Source organism: Eubalaena glacialis, chromosome 11 (assembly GCF_028564815.1).
Source record: "Eubalaena glacialis isolate mEubGla1 chromosome 11, mEubGla1.1.hap2.+ XY, whole genome shotgun sequence".
Lineage (NCBI taxonomy): Eukaryota > Metazoa > Chordata > Mammalia > Artiodactyla > Balaenidae > Eubalaena > Eubalaena glacialis.
In genome coordinates this window covers 66,694,539-66,715,972 of record NC_083726.1, presented here as the reverse complement: position 1 = coordinate 66,715,972, position 21,434 = coordinate 66,694,539, and the positions used below count along the sequence as shown (strand labels likewise).

General features: G+C 39.6%; 1 protein-coding gene, 1 non-coding gene and 1 pseudogene across 6 annotated transcripts; 1 reads left to right on the top strand and 2 right to left on the bottom strand.

The window, feature by feature from the left end:
* Positions 1 to 778: 778 nt before the first annotated feature.
* On the bottom strand, positions 779 to 8,863 carry ASB8 (ankyrin repeat and SOCS box containing 8). Of its 5 annotated transcripts, none has more exons than XM_061204857.1 (4): positions 8,808 to 8,856; positions 6,037 to 6,200; positions 4,469 to 4,573; positions 779 to 2,620 (listed from the first exon to the last, which is right to left on the bottom strand). In XM_061204857.1, the coding sequence occupies exons 2-4, from the start codon at positions 6,163 to 6,165 to the stop codon at positions 1,988 to 1,990; spliced, it is 867 nt and encodes a 288-aa protein (XP_061060840.1). In that variant the 5' UTR covers positions 6,166 to 6,200; positions 8,808 to 8,856; the 3' UTR covers positions 779 to 1,987. The 5 variants fall into 5 exon arrangements, with proteins under 5 accessions (XP_061060840.1, XP_061060842.1, XP_061060844.1 ...); XM_061204859.1 differs by having other exon boundaries at positions 6,037 to 6,196; positions 8,808 to 8,852; XM_061204861.1 differs by lacking the exon at positions 8,808 to 8,856 and adding an exon at positions 8,459 to 8,518 and having other exon boundaries at positions 6,037 to 6,196.
* Positions 8,864 to 10,301: 1,438 nt separating this feature from the next.
* Positions 10,302 to 19,007, top strand: LOC133101304 (ERO1-like protein alpha; annotated as a pseudogene).
* Positions 19,008 to 20,500: 1,493 nt separating this feature from the next.
* Positions 20,501 to 20,629, bottom strand: LOC133101833 (small nucleolar RNA SNORA18). The gene has a single exon (XR_009702724.1). It is a non-coding gene; the product is annotated as a small nucleolar RNA SNORA18 (small nucleolar RNA).
* Between the last annotated feature and the right edge of the window lie 805 nt (positions 20,630 to 21,434).

The following is a 21,434-nucleotide window of genomic DNA, read 5'->3' as shown; positions in this document are numbered from 1 at the left end:
TTCCTCGCTTGCTTGCTGAAACAGGAAGGAGGTTTGAGGTTTTACAAGGGATGGAGGAAAGGATTATCTGTAGTACTTCACTTTTGCTGGCTGTCCAAAGTATAACTGCTATACCCTAAAAACAGTTCTAAAAAATGACCGAGGGCTTCCCTGGTGGCGCAGTGGTTAAGAACCCGCCTGCCAATGCAGGGGACATGGGTTCAAGCCCTGGTCCAGGAAGATCCCACATGCCACGGAGCAACTAAGCCCGTGGGCCACAACTACTGAGCCCGCGTGCCACAACTACTAAAGCCCACGTGCCTAGAGCCCGTGCTCCACAACAAGAGAAACCACCGCAATGAGAAGCCTGCACACCGCAATGGAGAGTAGCCCCCGCTCACCACAACTAGAGAAAGCCCGCGCGCAGCAACAAAGACCCAACGCAGCCAAAAATAAATAAAATAAAATAAATAAATTTATAAAACAAAAAAAAATGACCGAGAAGTCTTGCCAGAGCCCAGCATTAAAGCAGCCTAATGCTCTTTGTACAGTTCTTTAAGGGGAAGAAAAATTAATAAATATCAAGCACTGTTATCACTGATTCTTCAAAACAGCCAATGCAGGTGGTGGTGACAGCCCCATTTCAGAGATGAGGACACTGGGGCTCACGGTAATTAAATAATGTACAGAAAAGTAGGGACAGTAGAAATTGCCAAACTTGCTTTTAGAACTGTTTATTTCTTTTTTTTTTTTAAGTGAGCAAAAAACACCAACAGCAAAAGGACAAAAGCAGACAAACTTTTTCAAATTAGCTGTGTCAGCAGATTCTGTTCAATTTTATTTATAGTTCCCAATCAGTTAAAAAAAAAGTTTTTCACATTTGCATAAGGTCATCTAGGATCAATAACAACTTGATCTAGTTTTGGAACATGAAAAGGGAGAGTACTGTAAACTAAGTATTGTTCACTAAAACAGATCTTTTTTGGGTAGGTGGGTCATCTCAGAGGAAGCTCTTATAATGCTCCTCCCCCACTCCTCAACTCTCCACCCCCTCCACCAATGTCTAGTATAGATCAGTAAAAAGTAAAGTTTCCAAAACACCTGAAAACAAAACAAAACAAAACAAATTCCAAACTCTTAGCAGAGTGAATGAAGAAGACCAGAGAGAAAAGGCAGCCCAGCCCATGTCCTCCTGTGCTAGAGCAAACACCTTTGCCTAGGGTGCGGGAAGTGCCTGTCAAGCCCACTAGAGCAAACTGGCTGTCAGGAGGAGAAAGAACTGCATTAGAAGAAAAGTTCTGAGGACTGTTAGTTCTTAGGACTGCTTAGAACCTCCTATCCCTTCTACTATATGGAAAGCAGCAAGACAGTCTTTCTAAAATAATATTGCTGAACTACTGTAACCCTTGGGCACACCCATAGAAAAGAAGCAAAGGCTGCCCTTCCCTTCGATGGTGAGAAAGGGGGCCAGTCCCTTCTGAATGCCCCAGGATGATTCTAGGGATATCATCCAGCCCAATTCTGAACCTGCACACCATTTGAGGTTGTAGTATCTTCATTTTGGGGCTGCAATTGTTAGCTGCAATTTTCTTAAACTTCTTCACAGATCAATTAAAATGTTGCTAAGAGGGATTCTTCTGAAAACGTTAATCAGGTCCCCAAAGGAAAACCAAACACATGTTCTATAAATACGCTTCATCTTCTGAGAGAAATTTAGTCTCACTGTTGACTTTTTCCCTAAAGGGAGGGTCGGGGAGACCTCTTCCTTTTCAGGGTGCAATATGAAAGGCCAGATAAGCAAGAAACAGAAACAAAAGTGAGGGACGTTTTGGTTGCTTGGTTCGGGGAGGGGAGGTGATGTGGACGTTACTGCTGTGACATGTTGCCTCGAAACAGAAACCACAGAGCAGGAGCAACTGCTTCTCCTGTTTTCCAAGACAGAGACGGTGCTGCGGGGCAAAACCTCACCCAGGGCTGCCTGCCTGACGGTGCACTCGTCTCCTCTGGGCTATTCTACGAGTAACAGGTATTCCTTCAGAGAAGCTGGCAGTGGAAGGCCCTTCACCGCATCCGGCAGATACTGGAGTCCCAGGCTCCGGCGCACAGCATAGCGAGAGAGGGTTTTGAGGGTCCCTGGGGCTGAGCACAGAACAGTCAGTTTTTCACATAGCTGCTGGTCCTTGGCCACTTCTCGTGGCATGGTGCCATTTTTCCTTAATTCAAAGTGTCCCACAGCTCTGTGGAGGAGCTCAAAGCAAGAGTCCTCTTTCTCTGTTCCAAGTCCCCTGACTAGCAGAGCCACCAGGCGGGAGATGGGCGTCTGGCCTTTTAGGTTGATGACTCTGACCTCTGCACCATAATCAAGAAGGATGCTGACGCTCTCAAGATTTCCCTTCATGGCAGCCCAGCTGAGCGGGGTGTCATTGTTGTAATCCAGGGCGTTGACAGAGGCCCCGCTCTCTAGGAGGGCCCGCACACACTCGGCATTGTTCTTAAAGGCTGCCCAGTGAAGTGGGGTGTCTCGGTTGCCGTCCAGTGCATTGGGGTTTGCACCATATTCCAACAGGACCTCCACACAAGCCTCATCTTTCTCGGCTGCATAGTGGAGGGCTGTTCGGTTATAACCATCCAGGGCATTCACCTGTAAAGGGGGAGCAACTACATTACAGTGTATAGACGACTGAGAGGACGACAGGCGGGCAAAGACACTTGCATGTGTCTATCCACTACCTTTGCTATGTAACGTTCTAAACATGAGGGTCAACAAGCAATTCCCAGGGAGTCATGGTGATCAGGATGGAGCTATGACAGGAGCTGAGGAGCAAATAGGAAAACAACTGTCCCCAGACAACCGACACTATTATGTCCGCTGATTAGCTGGCCTGCATTATCTAGGATTTTGCTTCCACGTTCTTATTTACTATTCACTAGGACCTCTACCACAGAGTAAGGGGAAAGAAAGAGAAGATGAAGTCTAAGTCCTCGTAACTACTCTGAAAGACGTTTATTGGAAAGCGGCTTGAATATACCGGCCAGAGAAAAGGTTTTGGATTATTTTACTTATCCTGACTCACTCTGTATCCCGTGGCTAACGGCAACCAGACTGAAAAGTAATGAGGTCAAGATTCTGCCCATGTAGCTCTGCTGTGTTCTTTAACCATACGGAGAAGCTCAGATTGTTCATCCAAGTCAGCCCCCTGCAAACATATGCTGTGAGGTCACAAGAGAGCCTGGAGGAAAGCATGTGGAGGAAAGAGCACAGATCTTCCAGTGCTGGAAGAGCAGCTGGCTTGCTAAAACTCAGCATCACCTATAATTTTTGAAGGCTACAAAGACTTCAGATCCCAGGTTTAAATAGCGAATTATCTTCTCCCATGAAAGGCACTAAAAAAAAACCCCTGCGATATTTAACTGAGTTCAACCTTCTACTTAGCTAAAAACTGCCTCCACCACCGCCCCCCGGGGTAGTTTCACTTTTATCATTGACATTAATCACTGGCTTTCACTTCAGGGTCACTCATAAAAGTTATGGGATAGTTAATGACAAGTAGAGAACAACATGGCGGTGTGGAGGTGAGAATGCTGGGGGCTGCAGCAGGCTTACCGACCAGTGTGTCTGGGGCCTGCACACCAGCTTCATGGCATGTCCGATTCAAATGAGTGCCACAGCGTGTGCACCTTGAAGATGCCTCAAAAGCTGTCGAAACTGCTGATTTATTTATTTAATAGGCACTTACTTAGTAATTACTACACGCCAGTGCTCGAAACAATTTACAACCTTATGAAGAAGACACCACTATCATCCTCATTTTACAGATGGGGAAACTGAGGCAAAGAAAGGTTAAATAACTTGTTCAAGGTCACACCGCTGGAAGTGACAGAGCTGGAATTCAAATTCATGAAGTATGCCTCCAGACTCTGTTCTTTTAATCATTCATTATACTATGCTGCTTCTTGCTAATGCCAATAAAAAGTAATCTATGTTTTTTTATGTTAAGATACATTCGAAAGAAAATAGGGACAAGATATGCTAAGACAGAAAAAAATCAGTGGGCGGAAAGAGCACAAGTAGCTCAATCCTGGGGAAGGGACTGCCTAGTAATCTATTCTCCAGTGACAGAGGTATTAGAAGTGTACATCCAGTAGCAGGTCTCAAGTGGTTTACGTTGAATCAGGGTTGAGGGGCCTGGAGAGTCAACAGGCAATGAGAGGATTAAATAGAAATATAAACAACCCTAGAAGGCAGGCTGAGAGATTAAGGGGAGATAAAAATTCCCTCTTCCTGGAGTCCTGGACAGTGTAAGAAAGAAAGGCAAAGGAATGAAATACTTTGGATGATTTACCATTACATTTTGTTTTAATATTGGCCATGCCAGTGTTACCAGGAGCTAGAAGGTGGGAAGAAATGGGAGAAGAGACAAGAAATTTTAAGGAAGTGTGACGCTCAAGTTTTAGTGAATCACTGATGTGACAGTGTTGAAAACGTTACCTCAGCTCCCTTCTCCAGCAGTAACTCCACACAGTCCGCATCGGACACCATGCAGGCACAGTGCAGGGGCTTCAGCGTGCCATGGGTACAGTTCACATCTGCTCCCTATGGGCAGAAGGAAACTTCAATCAGTGTGCTCAGCTCTGGCTCACCACGCAGGACAAGACTCAGAACAAGGTCCGGGGGGAAAAGGGTTCTAACTCTGTACTGTAAACATACTACCAGCCCCAGTTTCTATTCCTATTCATTAAATGATATTATAATGCCAATATCCAAACCAAGAGAATACACTGAAGATGAACGAAAGGAACTGTCTATTCCTTAGATCAAGTCATTAAGTTTCTCCACAAGCCAGACTGCCAGATGGTCATTTGCACATCACTGAGGACATAACCTTATATGTAAAAGCAGTGGAACCTTATCATCAGGCAAGAAGGTTGGAAAAGCAATCAACTTTCTATGGCTACCATGCTCTGAGAAAGTCAGGAAAGGGAGTCTTTCAGACTGAAGCCAGGAGAACTGGCATGCTCTTTTGCCAGCTGACAGATGACCATCACTAATATTAAGGTCATCTTAATGTTGTCTCTTTGTTTATAAACATCTTCAAAGTAGCCTATTAGTATCAGCATTCTCTGCCACCTAGCGCCCACTGGTACTTCTATTTCAAATCTGGTAAAGAAGATGGAGATAGCACAGCAGACCAAAGTCACAGAATGACTCAGCAGCAGAGCTAGAATTAGAACGTGACAAACTTGCTACTGCTGAGTCTTCTGATACCACTTTTGCTGAGAACAAGCTAATGCTGTATGACTTTTTCTTCTCACAGCTGTGCCACACAACTCTGAAGCAGCTACAGGGCTCTAGACTGTAAATAAGGACACTAAAGTTGTTAAAAAGAATGTACAGAAGTAACCATCTAGATGCATTCTCTAGTGACCAAAAAAATTACCCTGTAACTTCTCTTCAACAGGAATAATACACAGACAAAGGCATCAAAGCCTTTCTAGGATACTAGTCATTCAGCAGAATTACTGAATAGTAGTGGCCAGACATCAGATAGTTAAGGAGTTTTCTTAAGTCAAAAATTACCATGCATTTTAGGGGTTGATCTTCTCTGTGGAACTGTAAGTGGTGGCTGTTGGTAAGACAGAAGGCCAGTGATATCACTCCATGTAATTATTACAAAACACAAGGATTTGAAACCCGCTTATGCTTTGCTTGCCTCCTTCCTCCCTTAGTACAGCATGTGTTGAAGACTTTGAGCTTGCTGGGTCCCATATGCACCATATGCAGATGGAGATTTTATAGAGAACATGGGACTAGGTTTATCTAGAACATAATTCCTGAAGAAAAATATCATAGGCGCAAAGTGAAAGGCAGAAGGGAAGAGAAGCAAAACATAGGCTAAATATATTTTAATGGTCAAGTTAATACATTTTAGACGACTGTAAAAACTCCCTGTGATCTTGTGCTGAGTCAGAGCTGCAAATCTGTCATCCATTAGGATTCCCCGGGAGCTTTCCCACTTCACCTCCCCAAGGACTCTTGCATCAACACAGCACACTCACCCCTCTGATGAGGTCCTCTACATTGTCATGTGGGAAGGAACGAATGGCAGCGATTGTTCGGATTAAGCGCTCTGAGAGAGAGTATTTGCTCTGAATGCTCTGCATAATATACCACATACTGGAACTCATCAAGGCTCAGAGAACGTTCACATGCTCCAAACTGCCTGAAACAAAGATGTTTTAGGCATACACAGTCTCACTGAGCACACCTGTCCTTAGGGTTAGAGGTTCCCTGAGGCCTTCCCACTACTAAAACCAGATTTCAAATAGATCAATGATTCATTCATTAATATCATTTTTTTCTTAATCATAAGAAATAGATTATAATAGTTGCTGAAGGAGCTGGGTAAACCTGGATGCAAATGTTCTAACCCTTGAAATCTCAGTTCTACTCTCTGACCTAGTCTAGCACAAGATTTCCCCAAGAGGCTCCAAGCTCCCCATGGAGCTCTGTGCGGTTTAAAAAAGACTAGGCAAGGAAGGGGATTCTTCTAAAGGCTAAAGATGCCACAAAACATTCTTTTCCTCCTCTGAATTATGTGGTCTTTATTATCAGCACCCCCTTTAGGTTACTTGTTACATTTGGCCTTGCAGTATAGTTACGGTCATATTGTCTTTCCATCTAAACTGTAATCAATTGGAAGGCAAGGTCCTTGTCTTCTACTTTTTTGGCCCATATAAGGCCAGCCACAGAGTCTTACAAAAAGTAGGTATTTAATAAATACTGGTTGATTGACTGACTAAAGGGTATGAGAGTGATTGCTACTTGTGAGAAGAGATGGAACAAATACAAATGACAAGGCATCTGTGAAACAGTTTAAAATGTCTTCAGCAAAGAAAAAAATAGGAAGTTTTTGAGGTAATATTCTAAAATAAGGAAGGAACGCCAAAGTATAATTATTCTGGGGTCATCTATATAAAATTAGAAAAAAATTTCAAAGTTCACACCAATGACATATGCTTGCAGTTGTACGAAAACAAGCATATTTAAGAGTGAAAAATGAATTTAAAAATTTAAAAATTGGCCATTTGTGACAACTGAGAAGCAGACTTGAGTTCGGCGTTGGAAGAAGAAAATAATGCAATATACTTAAATTCAACTATGATAAGTTTTGGCTGTATAAGAGCCATGTATCAGTTGGGGAACATTTAAGATTACAGCAAAGAATGTGGAGTATTTCTATGAAAAAGCATATATCAAACTGTAGAGAAAACATGGTATGCTGTACGGCTCTCTAGGTGTAACTGTTTAGGAATCCATGTTCTTATCCAACTATAAGCTCCTTGGCGGTAAATATCGTGTTATTTTTAATAGTGCCTGGCACATGGCAGGTTCTCAATAAATATCTGTTGAACCAGTGTAAAGCTTATTACTTTGGATCCTAAAAAAATCCAAGACTTGCAGTAATTAAACATCTTATGCATATGATGACTACTAAGGGAAAAATCCAAAAATTATTTTGGTCATTTCATACTATGTAATTTTTGCCTTTTGTGAAGGACTATCCCCTATACATTATGTAATATACTATAAACTCTAATAGTTTCCATTTTGCTACTCAGTAGCCATTTATCTGTTTAAAATATATATAGTACTAATTAATGGAATGCAAGTTAAAAATATTCAATTCACAGGTATCAATGATTCAAATTGGGTATTCTCCCCTACTTTATTAAGAATAAGTAAGCTTACACACTTGTTTATATGCCTCCCTGAAATTTTCTAGATAGTTTAGACTTGGCATACGTTTTAATCTCTCCAACAGCCACGAAACTCCTCAGAGACAAAGGGTCTGTATCTTACACTTCTTTGTTGCAAGGAAAAAGGGGGAAAAGGCATAGTTGCATTTGAGTCATTGATTTCAAGAACGGGGGCAGAAAACAGAGCGTCCAAAGTGGAAGGCTTACACCGAAGTGGTTCTGTTAACCATTTCTGGGTCATGATAATCTGAAAAAACTAGACCCTGCAATCATTTTCGGAGCGCCCTTGGGCTCCAGGCTAAGAACTCCTAACTCAGAATATGACCACTGGTCCTCTGCTGCTGCCGCCTCGAAGCTCGTGCTGAAGAGTGAAACTTCGGGGCACACAGACAACACTGTCACTGTCAGGGAGGGTCAACGAAATCTAAGTTCGACGTATCTCCGGGCAGCAGCCTATGCACGGTTTGACCCCAAGTCTCCCCTTTCCTCTGCTGGTGCTGAAAGTCCTCTCTCTCCCGTTTTCTTTCACTTCGGATCCAGAGACAACCCCAAGGTTGTTTTTGTTTTTGTTTTTGTTTTTTTTATTATTTTTTATTGCGAAGCTAGAAGCAAAGTAGGAGAGAGGTGACGTTCAAGAGCTCTGGTGCTAGTGAGGCCAGGCTTCCGCCCACCAAGGAGGGGGGGGCCGGGCCCCGCCCCGCCCCGCCCCGCCCCACCGCACCTGATTGGGGGAGGACTCGCGGCAGCTTGGTCTCGCCGAATCTAGGGGGGCGGTGGACAACTGCACGAAATGCGAAGACATGTGGTGTCACTTTCCGCACGGGCTCCTCAGAGACCGCAGCAATTCCAGCAGGTCTCCCGGGGCCGGTATTGAAACGGGGTCGCGAAATCTGGCAGGGGAGCCCCTGAGGCGGACCAACCCCTGCCCCGATCTCCCCAAGGCCCGGAACGAGGTCCCAGTCTCGAGGGCTGGCGGACCCCGAGCTGGGAGTGGAGGAAGCGTTACTGGGCGTGGTGCCCCGGATTAGGGAACCAGGCTGCAGACATTTCTGCAGCGGGGCAACACTCACCGAACTGCGGGGCTGACCTGGGTGGTGAAAGCCGCTGTCAAGACGTGACCCGGAAGCAGAAGTTGTCTCCCGGGGGCCCCTCTGTTTACAGGATGGGTGAGTAGAATGGGCGCCTGCGCAGCGACCGGTGTCCGAAGGCGGAACGCGCCTGCGCAGACTTGTGAAGCCGCCTTGGTCCAACCAAGGCTTAGTTAACCGCTTTGCTATCTAGCCCCGCCACAGGGTTTGCGCAGGCGAAATGTGGCGCTATCGGTTGCTGGCCGGGCGCTAGGTCCGTGGCGGTGGTGGGCAAAGAGCTCACTCCCCGCTAGCTGTTCGATCAACTCCGTGGGGCTGTGCCTGCGTGGAGCAGGCCTGCAATGAGTTCATCCGAGCCCTCCGCTGCCTCCCACTGTCTCCATCTGATACCGGACCTGAACAGCCAATTCCCAGATTATTCCCAAACTCGCGACACTGATGCGGTTCGTTGGGAGAATAAACTGTTAGTAAGAAGTGTCTTTGGCAAATAAAAGAGACTTCCAGCATTTTTCATAACATTGGAACGCATCGATGCTCCTCGGAACCCTTCTGGATATTGTCCACCCTCCCTCAAAGGAAACTATTGATATATCAAAGATAAACAAGCACTCATGAGGAGTACTAGCCCAAATGTTGAGGGCTGAAAAAATATGTACATGCTGACATTAACCTTTCCCAACCAGAGAGATGTTGACACCTGCGAGTGATGATTTTTCCATGCAAAGCATAAACATTTCGAAGCCAGCAGCACGTAGAGGTGCATGCAAAGAGTAAAGCAGCCCACACAGGCAGACTGTTAAGAGCCGTGATCTACCCCGCACACATCCCGTTTAACCAAGAGTTCCCCAGCACCCCCTCCGCAAAGCTTGCTCTGAGCAACAGAATTTAACCAGTTTGAGAGTAAAGCAGGGCCCAGATAGTTCTTGTATGTCAGTGAGGGAATGGCGAACTGGAAAAGTTCACTGAGCCTCCTCCCAGCATCTTATAAATTAAGGATGCTTAGTACATTTCCTTATTATTAAGGATTGGGAGACAGATTTGCAAACAGTCAATTGCAGTTAAAGATCACTATTTCAACAAAATTTTACTGTACAAAGCTTATGTTGAAGAACAGTTCTACTTCATGGTGAGATCAAGAGAGTGTAGAGAGAGAGGGTCTGTGAAGAGGTTTCTTGTGGAGAAATGTGTTTTGTTGAGATCCCGCTCCCTTCCCACCCATAGGGAGAGGCAGTGCTGGTGCTGCATCCTTCTCAAGCCTAAAGAGGGGCTCTGTGGGACCAGAGGGCTTGGAAATTGTTTCCCATAGTTGTAAAACACAGAGGATTGCACTGACTCTTGCATATAAATAAAAGAAGGCAGTGGCCATAAAGCAGAGGTGGCTGCATTGGGATCCACCAGCACACCCAGATTCGGTAGGGATGACAAATGTGAAACGTTTTCCTGGACCCAACGTGGGCCACGTAGAGGACAGTCAGCATGAGGTTGCTTTTGGTCTATTCAAAAGACTTGTCTAGAGGTGTAGAGGGACCCAGTGACCAGAAGCTAGAGATGAACGCAGGAATCCTAGAACCCACAGAGGCTGTTGCAGGCAAACAACTGTGTCTGTCTAGGCCAAAGGGACTCAAGTGAGAGGTCTCTGATGATGGGAATCTCCAAAGAACCTCTAAAAGCACCTTACAAGAAAAAGAGTAACCATCTACCAGACCCAGGTAGTACGGACCCATCCTATCAAAACAGAACCGCCCTATCCCCTTGGCTGTCCTGCCTCCTCCCACTTTTACACAGCAGATCAAACAGCAGTTAGCTAGTGGTAAGCCGAGGAGAAAGCTGAAGGCAGCAGCCACCAGCCACAGGAGGCAGCCACCAGCCCTCCCCTCGTGGGGGAGAGGAGGAGCGGGCTTAGACTGGCACCTTAGAATGAAGCCTGAAGTATTTGATTACCATCTTGGACTGGAAACATTCTAATTACTAAATCAAGACTCTTTTTTTGACTTAAAATGACTGTTACTTAAAATACTGTCCATTATCAAAGAATAAACCAAAAAGTCAGAGAATCTGCGCAATTTTCCATTCAGGGGCATGAATTATCCCCTCCTAATAGTTTAAAAGACGGTAAAAGCCAAAAAGTAAAGTGGTATTTTGATCATATCCCATGAATCTTCCATTCAACATCCCAACACCATCTCTATATATTTCAGCTTATTTATGATCTTCATGCTTTGATTACAAGTGATTCCCTGAGTTTGGTTTTTTTTTTTTTAATATGTTGTGTCTCTCATAAGACTTTTATTTTTTCTTCTCTCCCTTGCCAGTTCTAGTTCTGTTTTGAAGAACTGTTCATGAGATGGTGTTGATTGACAGTACAACTAGTGTTCCTATTTTCAGACCTTGGCATAAACTGGAACTAGAAATTTGATAATAATGTTTTGCTTGTAATGAACGCTGCTATCACTGTTCAACATATATTAGTATCCAGTCTCTGTGGATAGATGCCAGCGAGCTGTCCCAGTTTACAGATCTGGGTGTCTTTCTCCTTGAGCGCTGCAGCAACCTAACAGCCGTGGGCTTTTGTACAACTCCTTTTTGGAGTGAAAAACTCCTTTTTTCACTAGTTGGCTCCAAACCGTTTCCTGATTTTGAATGCAGTCCTCTAGAATGACAATTCCTGGAGGAGAGGAATTCTGCCCTGCAACCTCTCTTAAGTGGTAACATGAAGCACAAGTTTTCTGGCTTCTGTCTAGAACTCATCAGTTACTCTTCTGACTAAAAAGCCTCGTCCTTCTTCCGGGGCTGCTTGACTAATGTTGATGAAAAGGTTTTCCTCACACCTTTCCTAGAGAAAGGTGACTTAAGTAAGAAGAAGTGATTCCTTCCAGAGAAGCTCTTGCCCCATCACCAAAGAAAATGAAAAGAACCAAAAGGAAGTTTGAGATACCCTAAGAGTGAAGGAAAGCTGTCAAAATTAACAACGTAGAGTGAAAAGATAATATCCAAGTGTCAGACTGGTTGGGAAAAATAACTTTCTTTCATTAGTGTAATGGTGCATTTTCTCTTTCTATTTTGAATTTCTTTAATTTTTAGGATTATCACTTGTAGTGTATTCCTTAATTTAGAAACAATGAAAAATCCATGAAAACATCATAGGGACCAAGGTTCCAGTTCTGATAGTTGCTCTAGTTACCTTACTTGTCTAAGCAAGTTACATTATCTTAGTTTACTGATGACTTTACAACAGGATGAGAGTAGCAACACCTACCCCCAACAGTTAATTTCACAAAACTTAGATCATATTTGTGAAAAGTGGTTTTCTAAACTATATAAATGTTGGTTCTTATCTATGTCATCTATGTATTTGTTCAAGGATGTTACCAAATGTCTGGGCCTCTCAGTTATACTGCAAGCTAAGGCAGGCACTTAGATTTCCTGCACTCACCTCTCCCCATAGCACAGTCCCAAACACACAGTAGGTATTGGATAAATGCAAACTGAATTGAACTATGGTGAACTGACTTCTCAAAGACAGGGATAGCAGAATGCCTCTAGGTACTGGTCCCTGATATTGAGAAAAAAGTCAGTGGCACATTTACAAGGAAAGTTGAAAGAGGGCTTTGGAAATAGAGCAAAGGAAAAGAAAAAAAAAAGTTCAGGGAAATATAATGCAAACCTCATGAAACTTTTTATACACTTAAACCTTGTCCTAGAGAAAGTAGTTCAGTGAAGAAAAGAACAGTATTAATGTGCAGCAGGGGTAGTCTCCCAAGACATGTTATCAAGATTAAACAAGCATTTCTTTCAGAATTGCTCAGAGGCAGACATGCTCTCAGTATTCAAACTCTGCTCTTTTTCCCTTTAAATTTCCCCAAGGCTTGGGGAAATTTATGAATCATTGTTGTTTTTTTCAGTTAGCTTTTCATCAGTATTTTATTATTTTTTGGCCCTACAGGTTACCAGTATTTTCTACTATCAGAATAATTTTGCTAATCTTGAGACTTTATAAAGAAAGACTGTCTGAGGGAGTTTGAAAAAAAGTTACAGTAAAAATACAAATAACAATGTTAATGATAATATTTAAATTACATATACATGATACTATTTTTTTCAAGACTGTGGGCAGTTATTTGCTAGCAAACCAAGACTGAAGTAGACAAACTCTAGCAGGAGAGTTTTTAAGATTGTTCAGGGGAGGGAAATTAACAGAGGAAATGCCCACTTGCCTGGTTCCAGTGAGTGGTTCAGACTGATCTGAAGAGTCCTACTACCAAGGAAATGATTGGATTCTTTGGATCAATTTTAGGGACTTGAGAAGCAAGTTTTGGTTGATCTCATAATTTTGTGCTCTCCTAGGCCTGTGCTACTTCTAGTAGGAGTATGTCTCCCCCTGGAGGGGAAATAGAGCATTTGTTCCTTCAGGTTTCTTGCTCAGAGTGCAATAATTAGGGTTTTTTCCCTTCCTTCCTTCATTCATCCATTCATTCAACAAATACTTATTTAATACTATTATTTTGCTGTTTGTTATGATCCAGCTGAAAATAAGATCAGCACGGTCCCTGTCTCCAGGGAAATTATAGGTTAGTGTGAGAAATGAACATTAAAGAATCACCTGAATGCCTAAATAATCACAATAGTGATAAGTTACATAAAGGAAAAGTGTGGAGGATAATATGACCTTTCAAAGAAGATCCCAATTGGACTGGGAGTTCAGGGAAAACTTCCCTGAGACCTGGAAGATACATGGATATAGCCAGATCAAAGGTGTGGAGGAAATGAAAGGAGTGGGTCTTCAAGCAAATGGAAAAGAGTATTGAAAGACTTCAAGAAGGAAAGAGCTTAGGAAGTTGGAAGAAGAGAAAGAGGTCAGAATAAGGAGGCTGGGGCACAAGTTGAGGCCAGAAAGGTAAGGATGCTTCAGATCAGGCAGTCTCTTGGGGGCCATGTGAAGGATTCTAAACTTTATCCCAAAAGAATAGGAAGCTATCGATAGGTTTTATGCAAGTGACATGATCACAACTGTGTTTTTAAAGGATTACTTTGACTTTCTGTTGAAGAATGGATTATAGAAGGGGCAGAGTAAGGATACCATTAATAGATTACTTCAATATAATGTAGCTATGCAAGAATGAACAATGGCCAGAAGGAGCCCAGAAAAGAGGCAGCTTAGCACAACCTGGGGGTTTCAGAGACTTTTCAGAGGAGATGATAACTGAACAAAGTCTTGAAAGATTAGAAGGAGTAAATAAGGTAAAGAAAGGTGGGAGTTTTTCCTCAGGAAAAGAAGTAATAACTTATTTAGACCAGTCATTCTTCTGAAAACAATTAAAATACTGGATAGAATATTTTTAAAAAATCTCCCTAAAAATACCCAAGGTGGTTTCAAATGGGATTCTTTAAAGACCTATAATCTATTTTATTTTATTTCAAATTGAAGAATAGTTGATTTACAATATTATATCAGTTTCAGGTGTACAACACAGTGATTCAGTATTTTCATAGATTATACTCCATTTAAAGTGATTATAAAATATTGGCTATATTCCCTGTGCTGTACAATATATCCTTGTAGCTTATTTATTTTATGCATAGTAGTTTATGCCTTTTGATCTCTTACCCCTATTTGTCTCTACCCCCCTCCCTCTCCTCACTGATTTGTTTTCTGTATCTTTGAGTTAAAGACTTATAATCTCAATTCTATTCCAAAACACAGAAGAAAGACAACTTCAAAAATTCTTTAAAGAAATAAATATAACACTGAAACCGGAATCGGATAAAGATTGCACAAAAGGGAACACTACAGACCAATCTCATGTATGAATATCAATGCAAATATCTTAAATAAAACATTAGTAAATGGAATCAAACAGCATGAAATGTCATGACCAAGTGTCAACTGCTTCAGGTATACAAAGATGGTTCAATGTTAGAATATACATTAATATATTTAATAATGTTATTATACATAAGAAGAAAAGATCTTGCAATTATCTCCATAGTGCTGGAAAAATATTTGAGAAAATTCAAGATGTATTCCTAGTAAAAATAACTTTCAAAAGAGGAATAAAAGACTATTTTCTTAATGTCACAAAGTATCTTGCTTACCAACATCTATCTTACTATTTTCATGGGAAAGCACCGGCGGCATCCCTACTAATATCTAAAACAAAACGAGGCTATCCACTACTACTGTAACATCTAACATGTTGTTGGACGTATTTGCCACAGCATTGTTACAAAGAAAGAATTAAATGTATGAGAATTGTAGATAATCTTATGGTGAGTCTAGAAAATGAAAGTAAATCAATGGAAAAACTACTGCATACAAAAAGATGATTCAGTAAGGCAGCAGGATATAAAAGCAATTTGCAGAAGTCAGTAGGCTTCATAGAAACAAGGAAGAACCAGTGAGAAGATAACATAGAGAACACCCACATCCCATTTAATAGCAACCATAATTACAAAACTCCTAGGAATAAGAAGAAATATGTAAAAATCTATGAGAAAAATTTTATATTACCCGAAGACACAAAAGTGGACTTGAACAAATGAAAGACATACCTTAAGTGAATTTGTAAATTTAATATAATTCTAATAAAAAATTCAACAAGATTTTTGTTTGTTTTTTAGTTAGACAAGTTGATTCTTATGCTCATATGGAAAAAATAAACAAGAACTTCCAGGGAAACCCCAAATAGAAGAGCAATGCGGAGGGGCCAGTCTTACTAGACATTTAAAGTACTATAAAGCCTTCATAACTAAAATGGTGTAGAATTGGTACATGAACAGACAGACACTAGTGGAACATAATATAAAGTCAATCCAATACATGAAGAAATTTATTAATGATAAGGACGTTTCAAAATGATGAAAAAATGGACTCAAATAAATGCTGTTGGGACAACTAGGCATCATTTGGAAAAAGATAAACTTGTATCTATAGCTTATACTGCACACCTAGATAAACTCCAAATGGATCAGTTAATTAAACATAACAAAAATGGAAACCATACAAGTTATAGAAAAAAACATGCGTAGATTTCTGTATAGTATTCCCATGGGGGTAGTGGGGAAAGCATTTATATGATTCAAAATCTAGAATCAATAAAAGACTGATAAATTCTATTACATATAATTTTTTAAAATTACATGGCCCAAATACTGTAAGACCAAAGACAAAGAATTCACTGGACAAAATATTAACAACTCTATCACAGGAAAAAGTTAATCTCCCCAATATATAAAGATCTTCTAGAAATAAAAAGATGTAAGCCCAGTAGAAAAATGAGCACAAGACATGGACAGATAGTTTTAAAAGATTCATGCAAGTGGCCCTTAAAATAGTGAAACACACTTAACTCACTCAAGAAAGAAAAGCAAATTACATTACACTGGGATAGAATTCCTTGCTGTGTTGGCAAAAATCCAGTAGTTTGAGAGAACAATTTGTTGCCAAAGCTCTAGGGAAAGAGACATTGATATGCTACTGGTGGAAATGTAGAATGATACAGCCCTTAAGGAGGGGAATTTTGTATTTTTTGAATTAATTTTTTATTGGAGTATAGCTGAGTTACAATGTTGTGTTAGTTTCTGCTGTATAGCAAAGTGAATCATTTCTACATATACATCTGTCCACTCTTTTTTTGTTCAAATTCTTTTCCATATAGGTCATTACAGAATATTGAGTAGAGTTCCCTGTACTATACAGTAGATCCTTATTAGTTACCTATTTTATAGGGAATTTTGTATTATCTAGCAAAATTACAAATAGATGCATTCGCCCTTTAACCCAGCAATCACATTTTCTAGAAATCTGTACTCAAAGTACACTGCACAAACTTGAAATAATATGTGCACAAGGTTAGTCATTGTGGCATTATTTTTTTTTAACATCTTTATTGGAGTATAATTGCTTCACAATGGTGCGCCAGCTTCTGCTCTACAACAAAGTGAATCAGTTATACATATATATATATGTCCCCATATCTCTTCCCTCTTGCGTCTCCCTCCCTCCCACCATCCCTATCCCACCCTTCTAGGTAGTCACAAAGCACTGAGCTGAGCTGATCTCCCTGTGCTATGTGGCTGCTTCCCACTAGCTATCTATATTACGTTTGGTAGTGTATATATGTCCATGCCACTCTCTCACTTCGTCCCAGCTTACCCTTCCCCCTCCCCGTATCCTCAAGTCCGTTCTCTAGTAGGTCTGTGTCTTTATTCCCGTCTTGCCCCTAGGTTCTTCATGACCTTTTTTTTTTTTTTTTAGATTCCATATATATGTGTTAGCATATGGTATTTGTTTTTCTCTTTCTGATTTACTTCACTCTGTATGACAGACTCTAGGTCCATCCACCTCACTACAAATAACTCAATTTCGTTTCTTTTTATGGCTGAGTAATATTCCATTGTATATATGTGTGTGGCATTATTTTTAATGGCAAAAAACCTAGAAATGTCCCAAATACTATCAACAGTGGGGAGTTGAATAGTTAAACTATGACACATAATGGAATACTATGAAGCTGTAAACATAACGAAGAATATTTTTATATGTTGCTATAGAGTAATTGTCACATTGTGTGAGGAAAGGTGCAGAACAAGTTATATGATAGTTACCCTTTGAACAAAATGAAGCATTAGAAAGATAATCCAGAAACTAATGAAAATGGTTATTTATAGAAGGCGAGGAGGGGGAACTGGGATCGGGGGTAGGAGTGGAAGGGAGACTCCTCTGAGTTTATTTTTGACTTTAGAATCAAGTAATTATTTTACATATTCAAAAGATAAATTAAACCAAAAAGAAAAAAAGGACAAGCCCTAAAATTGAAAACAAACAAAATAAACCTAAATGTGTATGATATCGGTAATATAACCAAAAAGAAAGATTTATTTCAAATGACTTCTGAACACAGGACTTTGTCCTTCTTTAGTGGGATATATTGTAAGAACAAAACAAACTGCAAAGAACTCTTAAAACTTCATTTTGTAGTTTTATTGTTAGTACTAATACTGGTATTGTGAAACTGTTTTGTGTATGTTATAGGATAAAGCAAATAAGTTCAGTGTAAGAAGTAATAAAAATGTAAAATTAAATATGTTAAAAATTTAGTGTTTTAATTAAATTTAAATCGAATCCACAAGATACAGGTATTCTGAAGAAGCCAATAAGCTCACTGAAGAATATGAACAAGCTCAGTGACATGGAGTTTGGAAAGACTCTCTAAATGAGGAAACACAGAAGACTGTTCTTCAGTGGGCCAAGTATGATGATTCCTTAGACAACCTCTGTGAAGGTGATGACATATAGTACCCTGGCAATGAATATGTAGATTGTTCTTAATCCTAAGCATTACATAGTTAGAATGGACCAGATGCTTGGAAGATAGGGAATATCATTATCTATGAAGAAAATTATTTCAAGTCACAGACAATAAAAGACATTTAAATATTTTGGCTTCTAGTCAAGGGAAATGTGAAGAGAACACTTTTCACAGATGGCTAGAAGGTCTCTGTGTAAAAGAAGTGACATACTACAGACATATCTGGATTACATGCAAGCAATAATGTGTGTTTGAGTGTGAGAGAGCTTTTACAAGATACCTGTTTGGAAAAGAAAGGGGACACACATTACAGAATTTCACCAGTGGGTTTGATGGAATTTTGACTGAAGGGGAATATCCAAGAAGGCCTAAGAACATGTATTTTCTCTACTTAAAAGAATTAAGGACTTTATCTAAAGTGCTACCATTCTCTGGGCACCCAGATTTCCAGCTATTCACTGAAAATGAAGTTTAAGGTTCATGAAACAAGATTCAAAAATTACTCTTGGAAATATCTCATAAAGTCAAATTTTTTTCTTTTGCATTTTTATGGAATTCATTTTTTTCCCCTTAGGATTAAAAAAAAAAAACAGGCACACTTTAGGCTGCATTATAGAAATGTTCCCAAAATTATGGATTACGTTGTTTGTTTTAAATGTCGACTGTGGAAAATATTCAGACTCAGGGTTTGGGCACTGCTTTGAAGGTCTTGTTTTTAGAGAAATTGATAGCAAATAAACCAGAAAGTGGGTCCACATATGAAATCCATCCAAACAGGCAAGAAATAGTATCACTGTTTAATGTATTTGAAAGAATTTATACAAATATGAAAGAATTGGAAAAATTCAGAAACTTGTTGCAAAATATCCATTAAAGAAATGAGTTGAAATGTGCCTGTTTCTGGACAATGGAGGCCAAAGAGTGAAATAGCAATGAAAGTTTGAAGTCAAACCTTTTATTTAAAGCTATTTTTATTAGAGGAGAACTATATTGTTTAAGTAAACAACTTTATTTTGTAATTGTGCTGAGTTTACATATGTATAATATTATTGTGAGTCAAAGTAAGACTTCGACAATTTGGCACAAATTTTAAAGTTTAATATTGAAAAAAATGAGGATTATCAAAATTTAAAAATGAATAAAATTTAAAATTTTCACAGGAGAAATATAGCAAATTATAGACTATAGAAGAAAAGATTAGAGAGCTTGAAGACATAGAGATAGAAACTATTCAAAATGAAGCAGAGGAAAAAAAGACTGAAAAAGAAAGGATCAGAGTAAAAGTGATCTGTGAGACATATCAAGCAGTTTAACATACATGTAACTGAAGTTTCAGAAGAACTGGGGGCTATACGAATATTTAAAGAAATAATGGCTAAAAATTCCAAGTTTGAAAGCTCAATGAAATCCAGGCATAATAAGCTTAAAGAAAACCATGCCAAGGCACATAATAAACTTCTAAAAACCAAGGATAAAGAAAATATTCTAAAAGCAGCTAGATAAAAAGGACAAGTTACATATAGAGCAGGGATTGGCAAACTATGCCTATGGGTCAAATCTGGCTCACCTCTTGTTTCTGTAACTAAAGTTTAGTTGGAATACAGCGCATGCATTCATTTATGTATTTGCTATGGCTGCTTCTGTGTCACCTTGGCAGAGTTGAGTAGTTTCAATGGAGACTATATGCCTTGCAAAACCTAAAAGACTACCTGAACCTTTACAGGAAAGTTTGCCATCCCCCACTACAGAAAAACAAAGAAAATAATGACAGCTGATTTCTTATAACAGCTAAACAAGGCAGAAGACAAGGTTGACCTAGAATTTTTTACGCAGCAAAAATACCTGTCACACATAAAGATGAAATAAAGACCATTTTTTTCCCTGTACAAAGTGTAAAGGTTTTTTATTCTATTTTGTGGAACATAGGCAAAATTATTTGTCAATAAATTTTTAAGGAATTTCACATGTTCTGATTCTTTCCACTGCCAATCACCTTAGTTCCTCCAAACTCATAATCTTCAAGATAAAATAGCCTTTTCAAAAAGAAGTTGTCATGTGAGTCAGCCCACAATTCTTTTAGTTGGGCTTCTTTGATCTCCAGTGGAATATGGACACACTTCAAAATTCCCCACCTGTAATCTTTGGGATCCAATTTCCTCAAGCAATTTACTTTAGGACCATGTTTAGGGTCAGGAGATGGATCTATCTGTTTCTGAATTTGACACCCTCTAAAAATGTATTAGGTTCAAATCGTATTCACTCCTAAGCCATCACACCCTAGAACAGTACATAGAGATCGTTGGGATATGCAAATACTGAAGATAAAAAAAAGTTTGACTGTTAGGTTTTTCATAGTTTAGTTGGCAGCTCTGTCTTGTAGTTCTTCCCCACTGATCTAACAGGTATTTCTATGAATAAAGGAAACCACAGTTACTCTGTGAGGCGTTTCCAATGATGTAGGTTTACAGAAAAAGCCTCATTGGGATAGACCTCAACTAAAGACCATTTTAAACAAACAAAAGATGAAATGTTAAAGGAAGTTCTTCAGGCAGAAAAAAACAACATGAAAAATTTGGATCAACACAAAGGAATAGGGAGTGCAAAAAATGATAAATACTTGGTAAAATATTTTAAAATATTTTTCTCAAATTTTATCTCTTAAAAAGATAAATGATTAAAGTAAAAATAATTAAAGTGCATTTGGGATTTTAGCTTATGTAGAAGTAATAAGTGTGACAACAAAACCACAAAGGACATAAGGGAGGAAATGAAAGTATGTCTTTGTAAGTTTCTTGCACTGTGACAAGATAAGGGTGTATGTTGTAAACTCTTGAACTGCACTGTCCAATACAGTTGCCACTCATCATATGTGGCTATTAAAATTTAAATTAGAAAAAAATTAAAAATTTAGTTCCTTAGTCATACTAGCTATACTTCAAGTCTTAAATAATCATATATGGCTAGTGGTTACCATACTGGACAATGCAGACATAGAACTCCATCTTCACAGAAAATTCTGTTAGAAAGAACGGCTCTAAAGCAATAAAAACAAAACAAAACAAAGAGAAAAGAGGAGGAAGAACTAAAATGCCAAAAGCCAAGGTAAAAAAATCATTTTAAAATTCACTTAGTCTAAACATTGGAATGGAAATAAGAAAAAAGAAACAAAGAACAGATGAGACATATAGAAACAAAATAGCAAGATGATAGATGGAAATCCAATCTTATTAATAATTATAATAAGTATAAATGACATCCCAATTAAAGGGTAGAGATGGTCAGGTTATATAAAAAGTAAGAC